This window comes from Zootoca vivipara, chromosome 14, assembly GCF_963506605.1.
Source record: "Zootoca vivipara chromosome 14, rZooViv1.1, whole genome shotgun sequence".
Taxonomy (NCBI): Eukaryota; Metazoa; Chordata; class Lepidosauria; order Squamata; family Lacertidae; genus Zootoca; species Zootoca vivipara.
Genome location: NC_083289.1, coordinates 47,820,908 through 47,840,540, shown reverse-complemented (window position 1 = coordinate 47,840,540; position 19,633 = coordinate 47,820,908). Strand labels below are relative to the sequence as shown.

Sequence of the window (19,633 nt, the reverse complement as noted above, 5' to 3'; positions counted from 1 at the left end):
AAGCCACTCCAGTATCCCTGCCAAGAAAACTCCATGGACAAAGACAACAGGCATTCCACCACTACCCTCCACAAACTCCACATTTTTTTGTATTCCGCATTAGTTAATTCGCAGTAACAAGCACATGACTTCCTGCTCCAGCTTTTCTGGAGCGTGCCTAGGTGTTTGCAAGGACTCTGGACACGGGTCCATCATGACACGGCGCCACGAATTTGCTTTTTTCCTTGTTTGTGGACGGTAGTATTTTGCAGGAACCGGCATCTCCAGGCAGGCAGGATGGGGAGAGACACCCCCTGCTGCGCACTCCTGAAAACCCGGGGAGCTGCTGCCAGTCAGTGTAGTAGACAATACTGAGATGGATGGAGTAGTCTGACTCGGCTTAAAGCCCTTTCCTATGCTGCTATGCGCACATTGGGCAGATTGGAAGAGGCGGCGGGGTGCGGGGGAGGGAGAGAAAGGACGAAAGCGACGCTGTCTCTTTAAGGAGGAGGAGGAGGAGCTTCGCGGCACCTACGCAGCCTCAAAGAGTACAGGAAGCCGAAAAAGATACTCGGCGTTCTATGCCGGAACGTTGAGAGGCGAGCAGCGCGCTGCCATTGGTCGCTCGGCGGGGTGTTTGGCGTTTGGCTTCGGCCGACGTTCCATCGCTGGTGCTGAGCGTTTCCTGCGCGGTGGCGTCGGGGTGCTGGGTGCTCTCCGCTCTGCCCGCTCCCCCGGGTCCGCTTCCAGGTCCAGGCACAGGTAAGTGGTAACTGAGCTACGGTATTACCTCCACGGAGCAGCCTCGGTTCCAAAGGTGGAACCGCCGGAAGAACGAAGGGATCTTATTTCTGTTATGTTAGGGGGGAGGGGGAATTTTGCTTCATTTTTAACCTCTAAGAGGGGCGGGTCTTCAGCTTTCAGGGGAGAAGGTGAACCGACTTAGTTTTTTAAATAATACGTTTCTTGTCGTAAGGTCGGGAAACGACCCCCCTCCCCAAAAAAAGGGGTTTTGGAGGACCTTTAGATCCCCGCTCTGAATGGTTAGAAGGGACGGCCTTAATTAAGGAGAAAGGGATGAATCAATACAGTAATGGAGTTGGAAGGGACTTAAGGGTCATCTAGTCCAAACCCCCCCCCCAGCACGATCCCGTGGCACTTTTTAAATAGTGAAGCAATTGCAGCGTCCCTCAAGATGCCACAGGACTCTGTGTCTCTGTAGACCAGGGATAGGAGCTGTGGTCCTCTGGACGTTGACAAAGTCCCATCAGACGCAGGCAGCGTAGCCCAGTGGTCAGGGATGGCGGTAGCTGGAGTCCAGAAGGTCACAAGTTTCCAGGCCCTCTTTAGACCAACACAACGAGCCCTTTGTAGTTTGGCTGTGGGTTGATTGCCTTGGCCGCTGCTGTTGACCCACAAGCAGGTTGATCTGTGGTAAGCTTGTGCACACCATACATTTAAAGCACCCCCCTCAAGAATCCTGGGAACTGTAGTTTGTTAGTGGTGCTGGGGTTGCAGCTTAGTGAGGGGCGAACTACAACTCCCAGGATTCTGAGGTGGGGATGCGGTTTAAGCGTTTGGTGTGTGGTTTCTCCCCAGGGGTTGGTTGTCCAGTTGGCATCCGTCTGTCTCGGGAGAGAATGGAGAAGTGCGCCATTGTGGGTGAACCAGTGGAGAGCTGTGGCTGTGTAGAGACTGATGCGGTACAGACATGTTTTGTTGCAGCTGGGGAAGATGAAGGCGTCTTGCCCTATTGCTGATTGGGTGGGGCTATTTCTGCATTTCCACCATAGGTGCCGGGGGGGGGTTGGGGGGCAGGAGGAGCTGGATGCCTGAGGCCTGGGTCTCTTGCATCAGGTCCCAGATTTTGAGACCTTTACTGTACTGTATTTAAACTTTTGTTACTGGATGTGCCGTTGGGACCACATCCACCCGCCATCTTAATATGATACCCAGAGGCATCTATGCATCTAAGTGAGCATATTTTTGTTTTTATTTTGTAAATTTTGTAAAATTTTAAATATTTTTAATTTTTCTATTTATAGATATTATATATATATATATAATATTTTAAATACACACACACTAGTTATTCTATACCTTCTCTTCTCCACACTGTTTTCAGATAAATTTTACTGCTATTCTTACTCTAAAGCTACTTGCGTTTTAACATATTTGAAATAAGTTTTTAATAGTTTACATTTTCCAGTCCTCCTTAAACTCCACCTATTTCGTTGTTTGTTAAGAAGAACCTTGAAGCCGTTTACAAAGAGAGTAAAATGATAAAATTATCGGTAAAAACACAAAAAACAACTCTTTAAATAATCATTGCTAAACTAAAAGCAGAATTAAGGCATGCGTCCACATTCTACACTGCTAATGTTTTTAGCAAGCGCCAGAGTACAGCAAAGGCTTGATATCAATAGGCAGGGAGTTGTACTGGCACCCTGTTAACCAGGCTTCCTCAACCTTGGCCCTCCAGATGTTTTTGGCCTGCAACTCCCATAATCCCCTGGCTAGCAGGACCAGTGGTCAGGGATGATGGGAATTGTAGTCTCAAAACATCTGGAGGGCCGAGGTTGACGAAGCCTGCTGTTAACAGTGGGCAGATTGAAGTAAGGCGATATTGTAGGTAAACTGGTCCCAAGTTAAGGACTTTATAAATGAACTAGTGTCATTCAGCCCGCACCCAGGAGAAGGCTACAATGTGGCGTGTGGGGGCGGCTGGCCGTGATTTGGCCTGTTTCGGTGGCGGCACGTGGGGGGGGCGCTCCGCTGAGCCCAGCTGGGCAGCGGGCGCCCAGGAGAAGGCCGCTATCTGGCCTCTTTCTGCGGCGCCGCTTCTTCGGGGCGCTTCACTGAGCCCAGCTGGGCAGTGGGCGCCCAGGAGAAGGCCACGATTCTCCTGAGGACCGTGAGGGAAACGGTAGGCAGAGGGGGGGGGGGAGAGAGTGTGTGTGTTTGTGTGCTTGCAGTCTCTGCGTCCAATCCCTGTGTCCGTGGGGCACATGCGCAGTAGCGTGGACACAGGGACTGGACGCAGAGACACAGGGACTTTATTATATATGAATGCTAATACCCTGAACTTTGCTCTGTAGCAAATTGGCAACGAGTGCAGATTTCTGAGCCCAGGTGTTGCGTGCCGACAAGGCCTCACTCCTGTCAGCAATCGTGCTGCAGCATTTTGCACTCGCTGCAGCTTCTGGATCATATGCAAGTGTGTGTAGATCATATCTCAGCAGCCAAGCACCCGCTTTGCAGGCAAACGTTCCTGGGTTCAGTCCTCTTGCAGCCTAAGCGTAGGGTTGCCATATTTCAAAAATGAAACGCCAGACACAAAAGTTCTTGAGCTGTTTGGTTTTTTTGGAGTGTGTGTGTGTGAAGTTGTTGAGCTTCCTTTTGCAAAATCTCAAACAGCTGACTTTTCCAGCTATTTTTAAGGAAATTCGTCAAAAAAACCAACACTTCAGACACGGGTTGCCATTCCCCCGGGCTTTTCCAGACATTTTACTGATTTTCGGAAATTCCGCCCGGACGTTATTTACAACGAACGAATCCCGGACGTATGGCAGCCGTAGCCTAGGGAGAGGGAGTGTAGCCAGAAGGCCAGACAGCTACAACCTTTCCTACTACAGTGGTACCTTGGTTCTCAAACGCCTTGGTACTCAAACAACTTGGAACCCAAACACTGCAAACCTGGAAGTAAGTTTTCTGGTTTGCAAATTTTTTTCGGATGTTCATTTTGAATGTTACACTGACGATTGGAGTGTTACGCTTCCGATCTGAGTGCCACACTTCCGTTTTGAGTGTTACGCTGAGATCTGTTCTTGCTATTTATTTTGTGTTTTTGTTTTTGAGGCTGTGTGTGTGTGACTGTGATTAACCAATCACAGTCACACACACACACAGCCTCAAAAACAAAAATTGTGTGACTGCAGTACATTGTTTATTGCTTCCATTTTACGGATCAGTGGTCTCGTTAGATAGTAAAATTCATGTTAAATTGCTGTTTCAGGGGTTGTTTTTAAAAGTCTGGAACGGGTTAATCCGTTTTACATGACTTTCTATGGGAAAGCGCGCCTTGGTTTTGGAACGCTTTGGTTTTGGAACGGATTTCGGGAATGGATTAAGTTTGAGAACCAAGGTACCACTGTATACCTCTGTCTGGCCCTACGTGGAGATGCTGAGGAACGAACCTGGGACTTTCTGCATTCAAAGCACCTGTGCTCTGCTACTGATCCTGGTCACCCCCACCCCCACCATTTGGAAAACAATTGTCTGTATCCACCCTACGTGGGTCAGTGAAAAAGAAAAGGCACTCTGCACATGCTTGGAAATCCCTTCTTCTCATGGCAGCACAACTGCTGAAAAGGTCTGGGACAAATCAAGGAGGTTGAGCTCTGCCTCGGATCAAATCCTGCCACTGTGTGTGGGACTGGTTAGATGCCTTCCCTTGCAACCACTTTTGGACTCTGATGCCCAGAATAGAAAAGACTGTCCTGGGAGAGAAGGGAAACTGGCAGGAAGATATTGTTACACGCCTTCAAAATAGCAGCCGGAAATCTGATTCCTCCTCTGTAGCCCTGGCGAATTACTATTACAGTACTATTATTATTATTATTATTCTCAAACCAGGCGATGAGTTGTCCTCGGAAGTGTTTGTTTGGCAGTGTGGCTGAGTAGGTTTTTAGTGGCTTCATGTGTCAGGGGTGGCAAAATAAGGCCACTCCCCCTAAGCTTGAGGTGCCTAACCATTTTTTTAAACTGAGGGCCATGTTCGTATGAGTATAGCCAGACCTATGGTGGGCTTTTGCTAACACACACACACACACACACACACACACACACACACACACACACACACTGCCCTTTATGAAAAGATCCCATTGCAATGTAGTCGAAATAAAATTCCAAGTATGGTTGATACTTGGCCAATAAATTATTCTATTCTATTCTGTTCTATTCTAGTATACAACATTAGGAGCACATTTTAAGGAGCATAGTAATAATAAAGCAATAAACAATAAAAAGCATAAAAATTGACTATTATTATTATTTATTAGATTTATGTACCATCCTTCAAAAGATCTCAGGGCGGTTCACAAGATAAAAACAGAAATGAGTAGCTAAAACAGAAGCAACAAAACAATACCCCCCCTTTCATAAACACATTTAGAATCATAGAGTTGGAAGAGACCACAAAGGCCATCCAGTCCAACCCCCTGCCGAGCAGGAAACACCATCAAAGCATTCCTGACATATGGCCGTCAAGCGTCCGCTTAAAGACCTCCAAAGAAGGAGACTCCACCACACTCCTTGGTAGCAAATTCCACTGCCGAACAGCTCTTGCTGTCAGGAAGTTCTTCCTAATGTTTAAAAGGCTGTAGAATATTAATCAGCCAAAGGCTGGTAAAATACCCATAATAACAGCCCCCTTTCCCACTTTAACTGTTTATTTAGTGGCCAGAGGCCTGGTTATAGAGGAATGCTTTTGCCTGGTGCCTGAGAGTTTCATGCTCTACCAACTGAGCTGTCCCAGCTGTTATTTTGAAGTCATTTGCAGGTGGTTCTGAAGGCGTCTAGCAAAATCAGCTTGGGGTCTGGGTGGACCAGACCCCCCAAGTTGGGTGGTTAGCCATTCCGCCACACGCACATTTGGTACCAAGTAATCTCCTCCAAACTGAACAGAAGCTGCTTGTAGGTCAATACGCCTGCAGTCAAGCAGTAAAAATGGTGCAGGAAAGTGTTTTTAAAATTTTATTTATTGTTATAGACCGTTTCACAGCGTAAAGCCCTAGAAACTGTGTAGGAGATGAAAGCTGAGTAGAACACAATGACCCTCCAGTCTGAGTATGTTGTTTGCTTCTTGTTCCCATGGCGATGCTGTAGCTGCTAAGTCGTATGTTGGGAGTTGTGACTCATGATGAATGCGAGTGTTTTTGGGCGAGGAGGAGCTAGCGAGCCACAGGGTTCATCAACACGACACCCTGGAGCCAAACCTGCCCAACACCAACACCTAAGAACGACTAACAGCCCGCTTTCTTAACAAGGCAGCTCTTTCCCCCTTTTTATAATGTTTTTTTACTGTAACTTTTCAACCCACGATGAAATAAACGCAATAAATAAAAACGGAAAGCAAAACAACAGCGTATTTTCAATCTGTTGGAAGCCGCCCAGAGTGGCTGCGTACAAATAATAAATTACTATTTATTTACAAAAAGAAAAGAAAAGAGGAAATAAAATAAATTAAGAGAGCTCTCTCCCAAAGGTAGATCTTGTCTCACACAGAAAGAGGTGGACCCTCCCAGCTTAGGGTTGCCATATTTTGGCAAATTTCCTTAAAAGTAGCTCAAAAACTTCAATTTATTTTGAGGTTTTGCCGAAAAAGTTCAACAACTTTGGCCAACCCCCCCCCCAACTTTTTTTTGGGGGGGGAGGCTGGGGAGCTGCAGGCGGGGGTGGGCACTGCTTCCTCGCATTCCTGGCAGCATCACGGGCTGAGGGGGAGCCGTGCCGCCGGTCTTCCCCCTCCCCCGCGTTCTTTCCTGCCCAGCTTTGGGGGTGCTGCGGGCGGGACGGGTGCGATATCTTAAAAGCCCATTTTTGTAAGCTCGCAAAATTAAGCTGCACTTTCAATTTTCATGGTTGGAATTTGGAAAAAAAAAGAAAGGTGCAGTTTATATTCGGGCCGATACGGTATGCGGCGCCTAGTTAGGAGTGTCAGTTCTGCAGGTTGAAGTGGAAATCTTATTACCGAAGCCTCTCAAACTTGGTTTCTTTCCCTCCAACAGGGTTAACAATGGCAGACTACGGCCACAAGCAGGGGAAGAGGCGGGACGAGAGCAACCTGGGCAGCGCGGTGGACTTCCTGTTGGCCAATGCCAGGTTGGTCCTGGGCGTCAGCGGAGCAGCTGTGCTGGCGATCGCGACGCTTGCTGTGAAGAGGGTGAGACCGCCTTGTTCTTCCTTTGCGGATCTGCTGCTAACATCCTTTAAATGTGTGATGAGGAATTACTGTTAGGTAGTCCTTTTATAGGGACCCAGGTGGCGCTGTGGGTTAAACCACAGAGTCTAGGGCTTGCTGATCAGAAAGTCAGCGGTTCGAATCCCTGCAATGGGGTGAGCTCCCGTTGCTCGGTCCCAGCTCCTGCCCACCTAGCAGTTCGAAAGCACATCAAAGTGCAAGTAGATAAATAGGGACCGCTCCGGTGGGAAGGCAAACGGTGTTTCCGTGCGCTGCTCTGGTTCACCAGAAGCGGCTTTGTCATGCTGGCCACATGACCCGGAAGCTGTCTGCGGACAAACGCTGGCTCCCTCGGCCTATAGAGCGAGATGAGCGCCGCAACCCCAGAGCCAGACACGACTGGACCTGATGGTCAGGGACCCCTTTACCTTTACCTAGTCTTTTTATATGAGCAACCATCTTTATGACGTTTTAATTTTATTAAGGGGACCATAGTCTGTTTGTAGATCAGGGGTGTTGTTTGGGAGGAGACGGCTAGCTTTTGAGGCTTTCTCAGTAATATTTTGTTAAATTTTCAAAAATTTCTCATGTACACTCCAATACATAATAATTTTTTCTTTGGTTTTGAAGACTTCACACCCCATTTTCCCTGGGGTTTTTAATCCCCCCGTCCCCTATCTTCTCTTTCTTATACCATAATAATACAATAATCTCTTAATTCCTTCTGTTGCTCACAGTTCAAATCCTGCTTGCAAATTCATACTATAGTACAGTGGTACCTCTAGTTACATTCACCTCTGGTTATGTATCCTTCGGGATATGTATGCAGCAAACCTAGAAGTATTTTCCCGGGTTTCGCCGTGTGCGCATGCGCAGAAGCACTAAACCGTGCCACGCGCATGCGCAGAAATGGCACCCCCGGTGCCATCCCTCAGGATGCGGACGGATCTCCAGAATGGATCCCGTTCACAACCGGAGGTACCACTGTATTTATTTAACTAACCAAGCCAAAAAAAGTGTGTGTATTCGTTTTTAAAGAAGGGGTAGTGGACCTGTAGTTTAAAGCACTTGAGTCTTTCTCATTGGGCCCAGATCCACTACCCCTTCTTTTAAAAACAAATTTAAAAAACCCCATTTCCCCCCCTTGCATGGTGGTTGGGTGTATGGCAAATTGCAGTGCTGTGTGGACCTCGGTCACCGTCCACCTTAATTTGCCCAAAAGTTAAATGTGTGTTATGGCCTTGCACCTCGATTCTTCTAAATTCCTAGCAATGCCCCTGGCATAACCGGCTCAAGGGATTTCGGCACCTGACGTGGATCCCAAAATGGTGCTCCCTTCCCTGCCAGGGAAGAAGAGTTGGAGGAAGATCTACATCAAGAACAAGTAAGGAAAGAAAGATCTACACTGGGAGCAGCTGCCCCAGTGGAACCTGCCGTCTGAAGCAGTTGCCTCACCCTGCCTTATGGTTTGGCCGGCCCTGGAGCCTGGATTTGTATTTGGGGTCCACACTCATCAGGTGCCCCTGTGGCAGAGCAGAACTGGGCCTAAAAACGGCAGAGGCGTTCATGCTAACTGTTAGGGTGGGTGTTTGTTCTTATGCAGCTCATCGACCGGGCCACCAGCCCGCCGGACGATGAAGACGACATCAAAGCCAAGCAGAAGTCCTTGGAGGAAAGTTGGCAGGAGCTGAGCTTGATCAAAACGGTGCCCAAAGTGCGGCAGGAAGACCTCGAGGAGCCACTGCTGTCTCCAGTCGTGGGTGGGACTCCGCAAGGTCAGGAGAGTCACGCTACAGGCGGGTTCTGTTTCCTAAGGGCAAACTGTACTTGTGTTCCCAAGCCTCTGTATATGGCTCTCTCCTGTTTTATCTTCACAACACCCCTGCGAGGTAGGCCAGGCTGAGAGAGAGAGAGCAACTGGCCTGACGCTTCACCAAGCCTGTGAAGATTGTGTCCCTGCTAATAGTTCACTGCAGGCACCCCCAAACTCGGCCCTCCAGGTGTTTTGGGACTACAACTCCCATCATCCCTAGCTAACAGGACCAGTGGTCAGGGATGATGGGAATTGTAGTCCCAAAACACCTGGAGGGCCAAGTTTGGGGGTGCCTGGTTCACTGCAACTTTGAACGGTGTGATTTACTGCCAGCTCACTCTGTGACGGAAGTCCGGGTGGCGGCGGTCCCTCCTGGACTCATCATTGTCCCTGGAGACAGAAGGGATGTTAGTAACTAGGCCCAGTTTGGTTTCAGTGCCAGCTCCAGCCATTCCTGGCTAGGGCGATCCTGGCCACAGTGACCCATGCGTTGGTGAACCTTCAGCCTAGATTACTGTAATGGGCTCCATGCAGGTCTGCCCTTGATGCTGCTCAGAAAGCTACAGCTAGTGCAGAACAGTGGCCAGGCTTCTGAATGGAGCGGCTTCCAGCACCCATTTTGCCAAATATAAGGAAGGTGCTTGCATTGAGATGCCTGCCATAAGTATCTTGGGACCTCTGCTGCCTGGGATTTCTGGAGGTCCCCAGGTTGGCGAAGCCTGTCAAATATCCTTAGCCCCAGCCATCTGAAACCTTTGTTCTCTCCTCCCTTGCAGACCCCAAAAGCGGTGCCCTGCCCTCTGAGGCCCCCCTGGTGGAACCGAGGGCTCGGCTGTGCCTGACGCTTCAAGAGAAGCTTCTCTCCTACTACAGGGACCATGTCTCCGTCTCCGAGGAGGAGAAGGCTCTGGGGAAGCAGCTGGCAGGGGACATCTGCGGAGAGCTGCAGAAGTTCCTGAAAAACAAGTACCCAGAGCTGCCCTTTGGACAGGCGTTCCTCAGCGGCTACCTTTGCGACGACCTCATCATCAGCAACCGCCTTGAGGTGGCCTTCATGCTTCCGTTGATGCTGGAACCCGACCTTTGGCTCCTGATCCCCGGAGAACAAACGGTTGTGAATGACCCTTGTTTCGGGATGGTCAGGCGGACTGGCCTGGAGTATTTCCCGCGCGGAATCAGCCCATGGGACAGGTTCGTGGTGGGTGGGTACCTCTCGTCCAACACCATCAACAAGACCCTCCATAACGTTTTGGTGGCCTCTATTAATTGGCCGGTGATTGGCAGCAGTCTGGATTGCGTCATCAGGCCTGTGATGGATCCCAAAGAGCTTAAGTTGGAAGTCCGGCATGCCCAGATCCGCCTGGACATAAACCTCTGCCCCATGGTCGAAGAGGGGGATAAAACCCTTCTTCCTCCATCCTTTGTAAAACCGGTGGAGAACCTCTGGCAACGGAGCTTTTACGCAGCAGAGGTCTCGGCGCTGAAAGACCTCGACGCCGGAGATGATGGTGCCCGGCAGGGTTGCCTCAACATCTTGAAGGTCATCTTCGAAAACCATCCCTCCTGGAGCAAGCTGGGCAGCACCCACTTGACTCACGCCATCCTACACCTGAGCGAAACCGAAACCGATTGGTCAGAGGCAGCGTTGGCGGACAGGTGCCAGCAGGTGCTGGAGGAACTGGTCCAGTACTTGGAGATAGCTTCCCTCCCTTGCTTCTTCGACAGCAGGATAAACCTTCTCGGCCACCTGGCCTCGGAGGAAATTGAAGAGATCGGCTACACCTTGTACGAGGCTTTAGCGGAGCCAGATCTGGCAGCTGGACTCTGCTTATGAACAGGCGACTCGGTGGCGAAAACTTCACTCATCTCCGTTGGGGGTCAGACAGAATCCCCGTGATGCAATTCTTTGCACCCTAATGGAATGGAAGTATTCTCAAAGTAAAATAGGGCCTAGGTTGAAAAATGGGAACCTTTCCCTCTGACCTAGATATTTCTGAAATCTAGGGCAGGTAGTGTTACTTTCCAGTGGTTACATCCCATGATATTCTGTAGGATTACTGAATCAGGGTGGAAGGGGGTCTTTGCCTCCTCCTAGCTGGTTTATCCGTCCCTACGTAATTGGACCGTCGTGAAACGGACCTATAGGGGCCCAGTATCCTAGCAGCACCCCAAATATAAGGCTCCATTATCTGTAATTTGTATGTATGGGGCGAGTCTGTTTTATTGCACTATGTGGAAGTCCTGGAAGAGATGCCTGGGGTGGGTGGAGACTTCAGTAGGCTTTTGCTGAATCAGTGAGGATCTCACCTTTGGTGCTAAAGCAGCTGCTTCTCCGTCACCACACAGGCAGCAGAAAGTCCTCCCACCTGTGATTTCCAGGCCTCATCCAGGTGCTTGGAATGAGCACCCCAAAAAACTAAGTCTCACTATCTGCAAATGGTTGTGGCTATGTTCTTTGTGGCACAGTGTGACTCACTGTTGTTTTCACTCTTTATTTTTAAATAGCAGGTGGCTAAAAATAAAACGACCCCCCCCCCCATTGGCCTTTCCTGCTCAGAGCACATCCCGAAACTGAAATGATGGGGCTCCCTTCTCTACCTCATGGGGCGCAAAACTACACAACTTTGTCCCCGTCCCCCCACCTGTTAGATATAACGACACCAGTGCTAGAAATTTAATCAAGTGCCAAAGGACAGTTGGGGTGTGGGGAGAGAGGTCTCTAAATCCTGGGTATTTTTCAACTCTCTACTTGGGTAAACTGGAAAGTGCAATTGTCTCAGCCGTAACTCTTCATTTAAAGAGGTCTGAATTCCCATTGTAGCGCCAACTTGAAGTGTTCCTGCTGAGGCTAACCTGTATCAAAATCAAAAGTTTGCAATTCGTAGGTGTGTGACTCTGTATGCCTTGCTTAGTTCTGCACTTGTTGAAACGTAGAGGTCATTGCTGCTGAGACACAAAGGTATAGTCATGGGTTTGGACACGGGACAAGGCTGCAAGAGAGCTTGTGTGCACATCGGCTTTTCTGAACAAACAAGCCTGGTTTAGTGAGCCTCTCAAGGATTTGTGACTGTTCCCCGAGCAGTGCTTGCCATAAACCATCATAGTCTGCAATATTTTTTTTTAGGAGTGTGTACATTCCCTGTAGAATGCAAAAGGGAAAGGTACCTACCCACCTTATTGGCTTTAACTGGGAATAGAAGCAGTTCATAGCGTTCTCTCAAGAGATAACTGTTCAGGATTGTGTTTCTCTAGAGATCTTTGCCTATACTCTGACGTATAGAAAACCACAATTGTTGCAAAAAGCCATATACAGAAGAGTGCTATACCTTCCCCCCCCTCCTCCTACTCTTAACTGGAACTTATGATCCTGTGCAGTGGTTTTGCACAGAAAATATCTAAAGTAGGGGCAGAGAAGCTGTGGTCCTGCAGAATTTGTTGGGATTCTAACTCCCACTGTCCCTGACTCTGGGCTATGCTTGCTGGGGCTCATGACAGTTGGAATTCAACATCATTCGGGAGGGCAAAGGTTCCCTTGTTCCTCGTCTGAATGTACAGAATGTACAAGCAGAAGTTTCCCTGCTCTTCCCTTACGATTTTACTGTGGTTGAAATCTTCTAGCCGGCTTTTCTGGCTAGAAGGAACAACCACAACTACGTAAGGAAACTTTGCTGCTAAAATGTGTTTATATAGTGGCAATATTAATCGGAAATGTGCAAGGGCTTGAGCTGATGTCACAAATGAAATAAAGAATGAATGATTATGGGCAGAAATTGCTGTATAGTGGGCTTTTTGTGAGTGAAACAAAGCTTAAATTCATCCCTGGAACTTGCACAGGAGGCTGATAATAGGAATGTATTGCCAAAATCTTGCTGATCTGATCGTAAGACATGAATTGCTTTTATAGTAAGGAGCCTGCAAAATTTGAATAAGGAAAAGTGAATGCTGTTTTTTTTTTTAGAGAAGCAGGTTTGTGCATACTGTTGGATGAGGGAATCTTGGAAACTTTAACCAGGTTTACAGTGCACACACACACACACACACACACACACACACACACCGGTGGTACAGTGGACGCTTGGGTTGCTAAACTGTGCTATGCGCAGAAGCGCTGAAACCCAGAAGTAACCCGTTCCGGTACTTCCGGGTTCAGCACAGTGAGCAACCCAAAAACGCACAACCTGAAGCGTCTGTAACCCGAAGTATGACTGTATTTCGGATGAGGCATGGGATGATGGCATGATTTCTATGGCGTATGTGATATGCTCTCGTTCCCTTAGAGACTACTGTACAGAAGGGAGAGGAAACATTTTCCCATATGCTCTAGGTAAAAATAAAGGCAAAGGCTATATGCAAAAAAACAACAACTGCATCCTATTCACAGTATATTTTAAGCCTGATTCAATTCCTGGAGCTTTGCAGAAATGTTTTTGACCACACCTTGCAAGAGGAAGAACGAACAAGCCCCACAAAACCAGACTGTGTCAGCACTGTGATGTCACGTTAGTTTCAACACTTCAACATACTTAGCATTCCACCACTGGAGAACAATGGAGGGGAGGGCATTGCTGGCTGATCTGCAGGCCCTGGTTTCTTGAAGCAAAAAAGGCAAGGGAAGGAAGCAACCTTTCACAGCCAAAAAGGGGGAGCTTTGCACTTTCAGAGTGGTGAGGAAAGGCTTGAAAGTAAGCAGGCAGCATTTTAACAGAAACACAGACGTTAGTCCCGGTGGTTCCCGCCATAGCTATGTGCCTCACTCTTCCTTCCCTGGAGAGGGGGAAGAGCACTACACCATCTTTCATTGTGCAATCTGTGATACTCTGGCTGTTGGTTATAAAATGAGGCACAGTACCAAAACCTCACGTACCACATGTCAAATTACCCGAACCAGTTTGTAATCAGGAAGCTGTTTGCTTTTAATCAGAACGTTTACCAGACAACAACGTGAGTTGTAGAGATGTTGTCTGCATCCCACATCCCTCTTCCTCTTATATAAGGTGCTGAGGCTTGCTGTCCTCAAGGACTTCTCGGAATGGAGGTGGCATACCTAGTGGCGTTCAGTAAACAAAGCTGTTGCGTTCTCCACCATTGTTAGTACACTGACTTTTAACGTTTTCTAGGGAAGAGCAGCAGGCTCGACAGCTCTTTCAGTCACAAAACCTTTGTACTAGTGGCTATTGCTTTGGAAAAGCGACACACATAGTTCAGGACCCATGAAAAAGTAAGATGAGGGTTTGTAAATCACAGCCACAGCCTGCACCCCAAAAAACAGTAGAGCTGCGCATTGTAGTCTTGTTTGACATCTCTTCTTGAGGGTGCGTTTGGCACAAGGTCTCGGACCGCAGACCTCTTCAAGCCAGTGTGTGTCATTGGAAAGAAACAGGCACTTCAGGTGAATTATCTTTGCCTTTGCAAGAATTCTTTGCTCGTTCCAAAGAATATACGGATTATAGAATAACTGACAGGAAAGAAAAGTCTCTTGCGCTTTCTACTGGTCAGGCAGGAGGGAAAATACTTAATGAAAGATAAAAAGGGAGATCTGTAAGCTGCTGCATAAAGAGGTGTTAGTGGGCAGACTTCCTACTGCCTCAAAATTGTCTGGCTCTTGAATGCATTACAGCTAAGAGAGCAAAGGCCTGTGCTGTGCCTGGCTCATAGAAAGCAGACCTGACCTTCCACCAGCACTGGAAGAATGTGAAGGCCTGGCCACAAAAGGAACCATGCTTGCAAGTAGGCTTCCGATATTCCAGGCAAACACTTCCTTGTTGCATTGTAAGAGTTTCCTCTCGTCCCTCATCCTTCTGAAGGGATGTCCTGGGTCAAATTTTGGGGGCTGGGCTGCTTCAGTGATTCTGTGGACATGTCTTCCTGGTATGGCCAGGTTGGTGGCAAATCCCGCAAGTCCGTGGCCTCTTGGTAGTGGGCGCCCTCGCGGAAGAATCGCTGTCTGATCTTTTAGTCTTAGTTCCTGAGCCTCTCGTGTTCCCTTTGTTTGTTAAGTGGTTTGAAGGAAAGGTGGCGTCTGGGGATAAAGAGAAGGAAAACATTTAAGATTACTTCAAATGACAGAAGTGTGCCATAGAAGAGGGGCTGCCATTTTTTTCCTGGGTTGTGGACACTTTGGAAATTTTGAGTGTGTAGCTCTCCGCTCCCCCACTTTGAGACAGAGAAAGGACACACATGCACACTTTCCTTTTTCAAGGGATCTGCGTCAGTGCTGGATCCTGTAAAATTAAATCTGAGCCTTTGAAAGCAAGTATTGCTGAAACTGGAAGTGGGAGAAAGCTGAAAGAGGAAGTTGGAAGAGTGACGCTATTTTACATATTTTTAACAGAGAAAAAGGTAATGATGCACACCACAACATGACGAAGGGAGTGGGTGTTCATGGACACCACAGGAAGACCTCAAGGATGTCACTGCCCCCAAAAGGGGGTCATGTTGTTAGAATATAAGCAGCCAACTTATACAAGGCAGACCAAAGTATATTGTTGATGGTGGCATCTTGCCCCCTCCCCCTTCTCAGCTCTGAGGGGTGGTCTGCTGCACTGTGAGACCTGAATAATTTTTCCAGCCTGTTTACTCTAGTTCACCTACACCTACAGTAACCAGGGGGAAAAACTTTTTAGGGATTTGCCCTTTCCCCATCCTTGCTAGCCCAGGGCTGGTTAAACGGAGAGAGCAAGCAGCTTGAATACAGGACTGCTGAATTTCCCTCTGCTGCCAGCTGTGTGCTGAAACCTCAGAACAGGCAAATACAGTATTTTAAAAAGTAGAATCTTCAAGGATCTAGCAGGTCGGCTGGAACCTACCTGGGAAGGTAAGTTCGCAAGCGAAGCCACATAGGATATTGGCAATTCCCTGCCACTTCAATCCAAAAAGGGCACAGAGCTTCAAGTTACCTGCATTTGTACCCCACCTTTCCTGTAAAGAGCTCAGACAGGGTAATGCAGGTATGATTATTCATCTTCCCCTGCCAGCTTTTCTCCCAGGAAGCCTCCACACACGGCTGATTTTAACACAACTCTCTAGAGTCTCTCTCCCCCCCCCCAAAAAAACCATCTAGACCCCTTTCTTTACCTGGTGCCGTGTTTTCATCCGCCCACTGGAAAAAGCCACACTGCTGTTCCCTTGGCTTGGAGCAGGTGTGGAACTGACGTCCTTTATTGGGTCCTTCTTTCTGAACTGTCCTGGTGACAGAAGGCTGGCCGCACCTGCACACAACTCCTTGCCCGCCTCCTCCCCCTCCAGGGTCAGAGCCGTCACTCCAAGAGCGCCCTGAGCCCCTCTCCCCTCTACCGAAGGGGCCTGGAGGGGGTGCAAAGCCCCTGGGCACCCCAGTGTCCCTGCTGTCTGGTTGCTGATCGGCCCACAGGAAGAAGCTGCAGCTGCCAGCGCTGCATTTATAGAACTGCCTGCCTTGGTTGGGTCCTTCTTTCCGGACAGTGAGCAGCACAGCCTCCTCCCCACAGTTGCACACCACCGCATTGTTCCCGCCAGAACTGGCAAGTGCAGGGGGAGGATTTCGAGCAGCCCGTGCAGGAGGGCCTTGGGGAGCATTTGGGAGTGCCCTGTGGCTGTTCCGGTTGCTGTTGGTGCTGTTGGCTTGTGAGAGGTTGCTTGCTTGGCTGGTTGTCTGCAAAGGTCTTGGTGGCCCTTGAAGGTATTTCAGATCCAGGATCTCCCTGAGGGTTTCATCGCAGCCTCCGATGCAGCCCACGAACTCCAGGGGCATTATGGCAGGGAGGCTGCCCCTCTTGAACTTCATCTTCAACCTAAACAACAGAGGTGTTACAAGTTAGCACTGGGCTTGTTCCTGGCCAGTGTAGACAGCAACAGATAGACCCAGGGGTGGGGAAGCTGTGGCCCTCTGAACGCTGCTGGACTACAACTCCCATCATCCCCAACTCTTATTCGTTCGTGCTGGCTAGGGCAGCTGGGAGCAGGAGTACAACAACACCTGGAGAGCCACAGGTTTCCCACCAGTGAACTAGTCCATACAGTGGTACCTTGGTTCTCTAACTTAGTCCGTTCTGGGAGTCCATTTGACTCCCGAAACCATTCAAAAACCAAGGCGCGGCTTCCAGTTGGCTGCAGGAGCTTCCTGCACTCAAGCGGAACTAAGTTCGGCAACTAAGCCGTTCGAGAACCAAGATACCACTGTATTGTGTTATTTACTAGATCACAGTTCAAGCAGTTGCCTCTAAGCTTTTATTCATTATAGCTGTCTTTAAGCAACTGAAGGCCTGCCAAGCAATGGATGGAGCAGTTATCCTCTGCTGTTCCAGAGGCCAGGACTAAAACCAATGTTTGGAAATTTCCGAGAAGCAGATTTTGGCTGAACACTATGGAGAAGCTTCCTAATTATAAGAACTGTTCAACGGTGGAACAGACCCGTGGGAAGCGATGTGATCTTTGACGGAGGTACAGTGGTACCTCTAGTTACGAACTTAATTCGTTCTGGAGATCCGTTCTTAACCTGAAACTGTTCTTAACTAGAGGAGTGCTTTCGCTAATGCGGCCTCTTGTTGTCGCTGCTCCGCCGGCACACAATTTCCGTTCTCATCCTGGGGCAAAGTTCTCAACTCGAGGTAACTCTTCCAGGTTAGCGGAGTTTATAACCTGAAGCGTTTGTAACCTGAAGTGTTTGTAACTCAAGGTACCACTGTATTTGCATACTGCATTTTAGATCCTGCACTGAGCAGGAGATTGGACATTCTAAGGATGCCCTTGACAGTCAGCTTCCAAAGTCCTGCAAAGAGGGCACTCTGGCTATTATTTTTTAAAATGTGCACATAAAGGTCTTGCTCAGGAAGGAAACCTAACCCACATAGCACAGGCCAGTTGGATTGTATCCAATGTTAGTTTGCTCAAAACAGGTCTCAACTGGTCAGCTCATGGTGCTGGTAACACCAAGGTTGCAGGTTCAATTCCCATACATGCCCACCTGCATTGCGGGAAATTGTACTAGATGACCCTTCCGACTCTACAATTCTATGGTTCTATTGTGAGTAGAAGCTTGTTGGCTATTATTATTAATTCAATTTCTATACAGCTCTTCATCCGATGATCACAGGGCAGCTTACAATCAGGATGGATTTGATTTAAATCAAATTGATTTAAATCACGATTTAAATCACTAGCCAGTCAGACTTGATTTAAATCACTAGTCAGTAAGACTTGATTTAAATCTTTTTTATTTATATTTTACAGAAAGGTTCAACTTTGCTGGCATCCTCTTAATACTGACAACCAGATGAAGATTTCATTTTTGGAATCATAAATTTTCAGAGTCATTTTTACAGTTCTATCAAAAATGACTGATTTGGTTCTACTATTAGAAATACACTGACAGATAATTATGAAATTATTGTGAAGTTTAATAAGTTAACTGCTTATATTTGGACAACTTTTCTGCTGTACTTTACTGAAATGAGAAAAATAATCATTTCCTTAATAACAAATTTAAACAAATTATTGAACTAAAACAGTAACATTATAACTGATGTGGTTAAACGGTTTAAAAAAACAAAACAAAACAACAGACTTGAGTTTTAGTACATATGAAAAACTTAAAACAAATCCTTATTTCCTGATGAATAGCCTTTGGACTAGAATGTAACTTAAATAGAAAACTATCTTTAGAAAGATTTTTCCTCCAAAAGCATTTTATTTTAAAAATCCGGTTTAAATAAAAAAGTGTTGTTTTTTTTAAATAAAAACCATGATTTCTGTCCACCCTGTTTATAATATTAAACTACAAAAATACGTACCATGATAACAAAAACAATACCCTCACTGTCCCCAGCTACAACCCGGTGTCCTGATTTTGCAGATTTGGCTGAGCATTTGGAAAATGTGGGACACTTGAGCAACCTGTTTTACAATGGAGGGGGAAATTGCAACTCGCCCCCTGCACCTCCCACTTCAATAGCTGCTGCAGAACATGGGTCATGTGCCACACTCTATAGCAGGGCAACCACCTGCTACAATACCTTCTAATGTGGGGGGGGGGAGCGGATCTATTACTTGACTGTACTGCAAATACACTTCTCCTGCCTCTTAGGAGACAATTCCACCTGAACCTTCAACCACTTCAGAAACCTCCCGCTAGGTATGCACCCCAAACTGTGACGTGAACGGAACCAAAGTGCCGCCCCGTCTTTAGGAAAACACTCACATGTGCACCGGGTGTGGTCTGCACACTTCGCAGATGGAGTCGTCCTTGCTGACTTCCAGCAGAGAATCGGGGAACCACACAGCGGATTTACAGGTGGGATAGCCCAAGCAGCTGAGGAAAAACCTGGGGATTTTTTTAAAAAAAGAAAAAGCGTTAAAAAGAAACAGAATAGGGGAGGAACTGTGGGAGGGGCTGTAGATCAGTGGAAGAGCATCTGCTTTGCATGCAGGTGGTCCCATATTCAAATCCTGAGAAGTCTATACAGGGTAGAAACGTCAGGGTGACTAGCCCACAGAAAATTAACTACTCTTGATTCCCCATAGATATATCTGTGTGGCCAATTGTAGTATAGGGACTCTTCAGAGGCGGGGCAGGGAGTAGAGAAAGAACCCAAGTGTCTTCCCCTGATGAACGCATCCCTGTCTGGTCACCTAAAGGTCATTCTTGCTTGTCCCAGGTGACGAGGCAAGTGGTTATTTGCAGACTTTGAATGTGTGGGTTGGCATCACACTGCAACTGTAATTAGGGGCATAGGAAGTCAGACCATTGCTTTGGAATGGTCTACACAAGTCATATTCAATATTTTCAGTCTCAGGTCCTACCTTTAACCCATTTGGGGACCTGCTTCTCATTCAAAACCCCGCCAGGGAGTTCAATCCTGCTTTTCAGCCCAGGATTCAGCTGCTTCTCTACCCATCCCACA

General features: G+C 47.7%; 2 protein-coding genes across 3 annotated transcripts in view; one reads left to right on the top strand and one right to left on the bottom strand.

Annotated features, from left to right (window-relative positions):
- The first annotated feature begins 505 nt into the window (after positions 1-505).
- On the top strand, positions 506-14,006 carry MIEF2 (mitochondrial elongation factor 2). The gene is made up of 4 exons (XM_035131228.2): positions 506-741; positions 6,771-6,925; positions 8,547-8,718; positions 9,533-14,006. Exons 2-4 carry the CDS (start codon positions 6,779-6,781, stop codon positions 10,588-10,590), a joined length of 1,377 nt encoding a protein of 458 aa, XP_034987119.2. The 5' UTR covers positions 506-741; positions 6,771-6,778; the 3' UTR covers positions 10,591-14,006.
- TOP3A (DNA topoisomerase III alpha) overlaps positions 12,674-19,633 on the bottom strand; it is a 20,379-nt gene continuing 13,419 nt past the window's right edge. For both annotated transcript variants that reach the window (XM_060282394.1, XM_060282395.1), the window contains 3 exons: positions 18,931-19,053; positions 15,831-16,525; positions 12,674-14,775 (listed from right to left, as the gene is read on the bottom strand). In XM_060282394.1, the coding sequence (XP_060138377.1) occupies positions 14,597-14,775; positions 15,831-16,525; positions 18,931-19,053 (997 nt within the window). In that variant the 3' untranslated portion in view covers positions 12,674-14,596. The remainder of the gene's footprint in view (positions 14,776-15,830; positions 16,526-18,930; positions 19,054-19,633) is intronic.

Excerpts from the sequence above, each read along its gene's own strand:
- MIEF2 (XM_035131228.2), top strand. The coding sequence starts at position 6,779 with ATGGCAGACTACGGCCACAAGCAGGGGAAGAGGCGGGACGAGAGCAAC. Across the intron at positions 6,926-8,546 it reads CGACGCTTGCTGTGAAGAGG|CTCATCGACCGGGCCACCAG; the intron begins GTGAGACCGCCT and ends GTTCTTATGCAG. Across the intron at positions 8,719-9,532 it reads CGTGGGTGGGACTCCGCAAG|ACCCCAAAAGCGGTGCCCTG; the intron begins GTCAGGAGAGTC and ends CCTCCCTTGCAG.